General features: G+C 43.8%; 1 protein-coding gene across 3 annotated transcripts in view; it reads right to left on the bottom strand.

Moving 5' to 3' along the window:
- Nucleotides 1–477: 477 nt before the first annotated feature.
- slc25a21 (solute carrier family 25 member 21) overlaps nt 478–7,621 on the bottom strand; it is a 209,440-nt gene continuing 202,296 nt past the window's right edge. For all 3 annotated transcript variants that reach the window (XM_045717979.2, XM_014197922.3, XM_045717980.2), the window contains exons 9-11: nt 6,903–7,084; nt 5,941–5,993; nt 478–1,495 (exon numbers count right to left, since the gene is read on the bottom strand). In XM_045717979.2, the coding sequence (XP_045573935.1) occupies nt 1,434–1,495; nt 5,941–5,993; nt 6,903–7,084 (297 nt within the window). In that variant the 3' untranslated portion in view covers nt 478–1,433. The remainder of the gene's footprint in view (nt 1,496–5,940; nt 5,994–6,902; nt 7,085–7,621) is intronic.

Below are 7,621 nucleotides of genomic sequence, written 5' to 3'. Positions count from 1 at the left end.
AAGAACCGGGAGCCTTTCCATTTTGGCAGAGAACAGCTCACATTAATGATGAGTGTCAAATAGCAACCTGACTCAACATAGCCTACTGTTGACTGCTGCCAGGAGGGGGGGGGGAGAAGGATCCAGCCACAGGTGTGTGTGTGTGTGTGTGTGTGTGTGTGTGTGTGTGTGTGTGTGTGTGCGCGTGAGAGCGCCTACAGGAGATATAGAACAGAACGAGAGAGTGTGTTGTAGACTCCATTCTCGGCTCAAATATTTGAATATCTCGAGGTTGTTATTTTAGCTTGTTGTAAGCTATGCTGCCCCAGTGATTCAGTTAGCTCCACAGACCCAGAGAGGAGGCTGATATGAAGGCACGCTCTTGGCTAACAGCTTCTATGGCTGACAGGAACACACACTCATGCATGCACGCACACACGTCTCTCTCTCTCCCTCTCGCGCTCCCACACACGCAGGCACACACACACAAACACACACTTCAAGTTTGATGCGTTTTAATCTGTCACATACAAGTAGGCAGCTTCATAGGGGCTTTGAAAAAGATGTTCTATGAAAAAATACATTAAAATCACAAACTATTTCAAGATATCAATGCGAGTCTCTCTTCTATGATGATTTCGTCATTTCTATTCAATGTGTACAAAAATTGGCAGAATTTTACAGGAGGCTTCATCCTGTGCTTGATTCCGTTCTTGAATTAATGCACTGTGTGTGTGTGTGTGTGTGTGTGTGTGTGTGTGTGTGTGTGTGTGTGTGTGTGTGTGTGTGTGTGTGTGTGTGTGTGTGTGTGTGTGTGTGAATCTGGACATTTGGGCTTGGAACACCGTGGCTGTGTGTGTGTGTAATAGTTTGTAGTGGACTCTAAACCCCCTGTATGTTAAATAGGTTTACATTAGTATAGCAGCGAGATACAATATAGGGCTCATCTATGCACACAGTATGTAATGGCATGCATGGCTATTGTATTATAAGTGTAAGTTGTTCCCAATAATGTTTGTGTATTAAATGAGGCAGGGCCTTGATTTGTCAAGGTGGATTATTATTGAGTGTAATGGAAGATGAGCTTGGACGTTGTATGGCTGTAATATGGATAACAGATCAGTGTTTTGCGTTATGGTTCTATTCCGGTTATACTACGGTTGTATTCTGGTTGTATTATGGTTGACTTATGGTTGTATTCTGGTTGTACTATGGTTGCACTCTGGTCATAATATGGTTGTACTCTGGTCATACTATGGTTGTATGTATGGGACGGGCACTAGCTGGAACAGTCTATTGGAGGTCACAGGGTTTAGGGAGACCAGTGGATGTTGGAGCCTGAGACAGCAGGCCCCTTAAGGCAGCTGCCTGGTGCGCTTCAGTAAACTGCCTGGTGGGCATCCTAATAGGCTGCCTGGTGGGAACCTTAAGGCATGCTGGTGGGCTTCTTCTCATCACCAGTTCTTATTTAACCATCCAGATACGTATTCATACACCAGCAGCATCACAGCTCCACCTAGGAGGAGGAGAAGACAACGGGGCATAGAGATGAATACAATACTACAAATTATAAAAATAATTGGACGGTATGACGGTATTTGACATTATATTATGTTTTTGATTAATAAAAGTTCTCAATTTGCAGTGACCCTAGGGTTGCAACACAAACGGTGCATTCGAAAAGTATTCAGACCCCTTGACTTTTCCCACATTTTGTTACGTTACCGCCTTATTCTTAAATGTATTAAATCGTTTTTTTCCCTCATCAATCTGCACACAATACCCCATAATGACGAAGCAAAAACAGGTTTTTAGAAATTTTTGCAAATGTATAAATAATACAAAACGGAAATATCACATTTACATAAGTATTCAGACCCTTTACTCAGTACTTTGTTGAAGCACCTTTGACAGCAATTACAGCCTCGACTCTTCTTGTATATGACGCTACAAGCTTGGCACACCTGTATTTGGGGAGTTTCTCCCATTCTTCTCTGCAGATCCTCTCAAGCTCTGTCAGGTTGGATGGGGAGCGTTGCTGCACAGCTATTTTCAGGTCTCTCCAGAGATGTTCGATTGGGTTCAAGTCCCGGCTCTGGCTGGGCCACTCAAGGATTTTAAGAGACTTGTCCCGAAGCCACTCCTGCATTTTCTTGCCTGTGTGCTTAGGGCCGTTGTCCTGTTGGAAGGTGAACCTTCGCCCCTGTCTGAGTTCCTGAGCGCTCTGGAGCATGTTTTCATCAAGAATCACTCTGTACTTTGCTCCATTCATCTTTCCCTCGATCCTGACTAGTCTCCCAGTCCCTGCCACTGAAAAACATCCCAGCAGAATTATTCTGCCACCACCATGCTTCACCGTAGGGATGGTGCCAGGTTTCCGCCAGACATGACACTTGGCATTCAGGCCAAAGAGTTCAATCTTGGTTTCATCAGACCAGAGAATCTTGTTTCTCATGGTCTGAGAGTCTTTAGGTGCCTTTTGACAAACTCCAAGAGGGCTGTCATGTGCCTTTTACTGAAGACTGCTTCAGTCTGGCCACTCTACCATAAAAGCCTGATTGGTGGAGTGCTGCAGAGATGGTAGTCCTTCTGGAAGGTTCTCCCATCTCCACAGAGGAACTATATAGCTCTGTCAGAGTGATCATCGGGTTCTTGGTCATCTCCCTGTCCAAGGCCCTTCTCCCGCGATTGCTCAGTTTGGCCTGGCAGCCAGCTGTAGGAAGAGTCTTGGTGATTCCAAACTTCTTCCATTTAAAAATGATGGAGGCCACTGTGTTCTTGGGGACCTTCAATGCTGCAGACATTTTGTGGTACCCTTAGTCAGATCTGTGCCTCGACACAATCCTGTCTCGGAGCTCTACGGACAATTCCTTCGACCTCATGGCTTGGTTTTTGCTCTGACAATCACTGTCAACTGTGGGACCTTATATAGAAAGGTGTGTGACTTACCAAATCATGTCCAATCAATTGAATTTACCACAGGTGGACTCCAATCAAGTTGTAGAAACATCAAGGACAATCAATGGAAACAGGACGCACCTGAGCTCAATTTCGAGTCTCATTGCAAAGGGTCTGAATACTTATGTAAATAAGGTATCTGTTTTTTTTTATTTTAAATACATTTGCAAACATTTCTAAAAACCTGTTTTTGCTTTGTCATTATGTGTAGATTGCTAAGGATTTTTTTTAAATTTAATCAATTTTAGAATAAGACTGATGTAAAAAAAAGAGAAAATGTCAAGGAGTCTATATACTTTCCGAAGGCACTGTACATTCTAAGTGATTTCAATGGGACTTTCTCCATTGTTTTATACTGTTCAATTAAATTTCAAACAAAAATAATTTTCACAATTTTTCATCAATTTCTGCATTTCCTGAACTCATTTGATATCATTTACAGACTGCCATGTAGGGCTGCACGATATGGACAAACAATCTAGGCCTTATTTTAACCAAAAGTTACAATTGTGATTTGGAGTGAAACATTTAGGTGAACTGTTGAATCATGGAAATAGAATGATTATTCTAATTCTATAGTTAGAATATAATAGTGGGCACTTTAAATACAGTGTTGTTTGACATGACAACGAATGAAAATGCCAGGGAGAAGTTATTGCGACAGGGTAGGAACCAAAGTGTTGATAAGTGCTTCCTTGGGGACCCTATAATCTTTGGCTAAATTGAATGTTTTCTCTTAGCTACTTCATGTAGCTAACATATTCATGCTTTGCGTATTCCTCTTTGATTTAGAAGATACTGTTGCACAAACAACATGCTGTTTAAGTCTACACCAGTTTCAAGTTTTAATGTAACATACACAAGTAACTAGCAATTAGCATTAGTGTCTAACAAGATTTAGGCAGAACTTGCTAAGAAAAGACAAACTAGCTGTTTGCAGATGTGAGAGACACAAACTAAGTGTAATTATAGAACACAAGTGGATTTATATTAAGAAGCAAAGTGAAAACAGCATCGTTGTCATCAACATTGTTGTATGTGCTGCATTGACCATGCAGACTGAACACAAGTGTCTCGTGGTCAAGCAACAACAAATTAGCTACTTGAGTGACGGGGGCGGGGTTAGGTCTGTGCGGAAAGAGGCATGGAGAGAGAGAGCGGAGAGAGATAGCTCAAGTAGCGATGTAAACTATAAAAATGGATGTTACACACGGCGTATCACATTTAACAAATACCATTATAAGGTGAACAAAAATATAATAGCAACATGTAAAGTTTCGGTCCCATGTTTCATGAGCTGAAATAAAAGTTCCCAGAAATGTTCCATATGCACAAAAAGCTTCTTTCTATCAAATTTTGTGCACACAATTGTTTACATCCCTATTAGTGAGCATTTCTCTTTTGCCAAGATAATCCATCCACCTGACAGGTGTGGCATATCAAGAAGCTGATTAAACAGTATGATCATTACACAGGTGCACCTTGTGCTTGGGACAATAAAAGGTCAAAACACAATGCCACAGATGTCTCAAGTTTTGAGGGAGCGTGCAATTGGCATGCTGTTGGCATGCTGACTGCAGGAATGTCCACCAGAGCTGTTGCCAGAGAATTTAATGTTCATTTCTCGAACATAAGCCGCCTCCAACGTCATTTTAGAGACTTTGGCAGTACGTCCAACCGGCCTCACAACCACAGACTACGTGTAACCATGGACCTCCACATCCAGCTTCTTCACCTGCGGGATCGTCTGAGACCAGCCACCTGGACAACTGATGAAACTGTGGGTTTGACAACCAAAGAATTTCTGCACAAACTGTCAGAACCAGTCTCGGGGAATCTCATCTGCGTGCTCGTCGTCCTCACCAGGGTCTTAACCTTACTGCAGTTCGGCATCGTAACCGACTTCAGTGGGCAAATGCTCACCTTCGATGGCCACTGGCACGCTGGAGAAGTGTGCTCTTCAAGGATGAATCCCAGTTTCAACTGTACCAGGTAGATGGCAGACAGCATGTATGGTGTCGCGTGGGCGAGCAGTTTGCCAATGTCAACGTTGTGAACAGTGTCTCATGGCGGAGGTGGGGTTATGGTATGGGCAGACATAAGCTACGGACAATGAACACAATTCTATTTTCAATGGCAATTTGAATGTACAGAGATACCGTAACGACATCCTGAGGCCCATTGTCGTGCCATTTTTCCGCCGCCATCACCTCATGTTTCAGCATGATAATGCACGGCCCCATGTCGCAAGGATCTGTACACAATTCCTGGAAGCTGAAAATGTCCCAGTTCTTCCATGGCCTGCGTACTCAGAAGACGTCACCCATATCCAGCAACTTCGCACAGCCATGGAAGAGGAGTGGGAAAACATTCCACAGGGCACAATCAACAGCCTGATCAACTCTATGTGAAGGAGATGTGTCGCGCTGCATTTGGCAAATGGTGGTCACACCAGATATTGACTTGTTTTCTGATCCATCCCCTACTTTCTTCTTTAAGGTATCTGTTGACCAACAGATGCATATCCGTATTCCCAGTCATTTGTAAAATAAAGTATTTGAAATGATTGTATGTTGCATTTATATATTTTATCAGTGTAGAGGGTAAAGTAAAAACCCAAACCGGTCCGTGCGTCAATACCGGTAAATCGTAAAATACTGCATTCCGCCCAGCCCTATGGAGTTGCCAGACTGATTTTTAGAAGGACATGCTGTGTAATAACTATTATACCAAGATAAGGGTTAGGCTATCATTAGCAAAGACCACATCTAGATAAAAAAATATCTAGAATATAGTATAATCAACTTCTCATTTAGTGATATGACGAAGACGCAGGCTACATCTTAAATAAGCCAAAACATTCAAGATGCACTGTAACAAATAGCATACTTGTCTTTACCAAAAACATTGCTCCTCTGATAAAAATGCAATATTATTATTTCTCAGTCCGTAATGACCAAAAGTTTGGGAAGAAAGTGAATTGAATAGTTGTAGGAACGTCACCTGGTCCGAGTCTCATGATCTTGGGGATCAGTCCTTTGTACAGCGCCAAGTATCTGGAGAAATAATATAATATTACATCTGGAGAAACGACAGAGGCAGTAGCATGATGTCTTAGTACTTTCATATCCTAAAAAAAATATATAACATTACTTAAAAAAATAAAATAATACTGGGATAACTTTTATTCGAAATCCCTGTACAGTGTGTGTGAGTGTATGTGTGTGTGCATGAATGCACGAACATGTGTGTGTAATTGCGAGTGTTGGCGTTATTGGGCTTAGCAGATGCGGCTGCCTGCCCGGTTTCTGTCTCCCTCGCAGGTCAGGTAGAAAGAGAGAGAGCACACTAATAGCCATTGGTGTTTAGTGTAGTGTAACTTAAGGGTATACCTACTATCTGCACTAACCCTAATGTTTTCAAGGTGATCAGTGTTCCTGGCTGGCGCTGGCCGCCTCCTGCTCCCTCACCCGTCACCCCTCCCTCCCCCGTCCCACACTACGCCTCCTGCTCCCCTACCCCCGCCACTGATGGCGTTAATAAGGCTCGACCCACTTCCTCCCTGCCCCTCTGTCTGATTAGATTGACCCGCGGAGCGCCGCGCGGCTCGTTAGGTACAGCCTTAACGACGTCTCCCATAGGGACCACTAATTAGCTGCGACTGTGTTGTGTTAGAGCATGGGGACTGGACGGAGTGGGCTGAGAGTAGACCCCTCCCTCCCTCCCTCCCTCCCTCCCTCCCTCCCTCCCTCCCTCTTGAAAAGGCAGCAGTGAGTCAGTGCCACGCCTACAGCAGCATCAGCCCCCCCTAGGCCCCAGACAATACACTAGTCGACGCAACAACACCTAGGAACCCCATCAAGAGGTTCAGATCTCTTGGCGTAATGGCTAAGGGGTTGAGTCGCTGGACCCGGGTTGGAGTCCAGGCTGAGGCAACCCCCCTGACTTCAGCGCTCCATACGTACCCCTCCTCCCGGTAGACCAGGCCCATGGTCTGGAAGCAGGTCCGGTACTTGATCTCTCCCGGTATGGGCTGGGGAGCCTGGATGCGGCTTTTGGCCACGTCGAAGGGAATGTTGACACAGGAAGAGATGGTTCCTGAGGCCAGGCCAATAGCAAACTTCCTCAGGAACTCCAGGGATGGGTCCTGACAGGGGAAAAGGGAGAGAAAGAAACATAGAACAGAGAGAAACAGGGACAAAGAAGAGAAAGTGAGACAGGGACAAAGAAGCGAGACATAGAAGAGCGAGAGATGGGAGAGACATAGGGGGAGAGATAGAGATGTTCACTAAAGAGACAGAGGTTTGTCCTGCAGCTGTATCCGTGTATGTCCCTCTCTCATTTATCTGCCTGGACATCTTTTTCTATTTTATAATCTGCCTGCTCCAGGTCATTGTTTTATATGAAAGAAAGAGATAGTGATATCTAAAGTTGAAGTTGGAAGTTTACATACACTTAGTTGGAGTCATTAAAACTTGTTTTTCAACCACTCCACAAATTTCTTTGTAACAAACTATAGTTTTGGCAAGTCGGTTAGGACATCTACTTTGTGCATGACACAAGTCATTTTTCCAGCAATTGTTTACAGACAGATTATTTCACTTATAATTCACTGTATCACAATTCCAGTGGGTCAGAAGTTTACATACACTAAGTTGACTGTGCCTTTAAACAGCTTGGAAAA

This window comes from Salmo salar, chromosome 01 (genome assembly GCF_965601325.2).
Source record: "Salmo salar chromosome 01, fSalSal1, whole genome shotgun sequence".
In the NCBI taxonomy this organism is placed as follows: Eukaryota; Metazoa; Chordata; class Actinopteri; order Salmoniformes; family Salmonidae; genus Salmo; species Salmo salar.
This window is presented reverse-complemented; position numbering and strand designations above follow the sequence as displayed.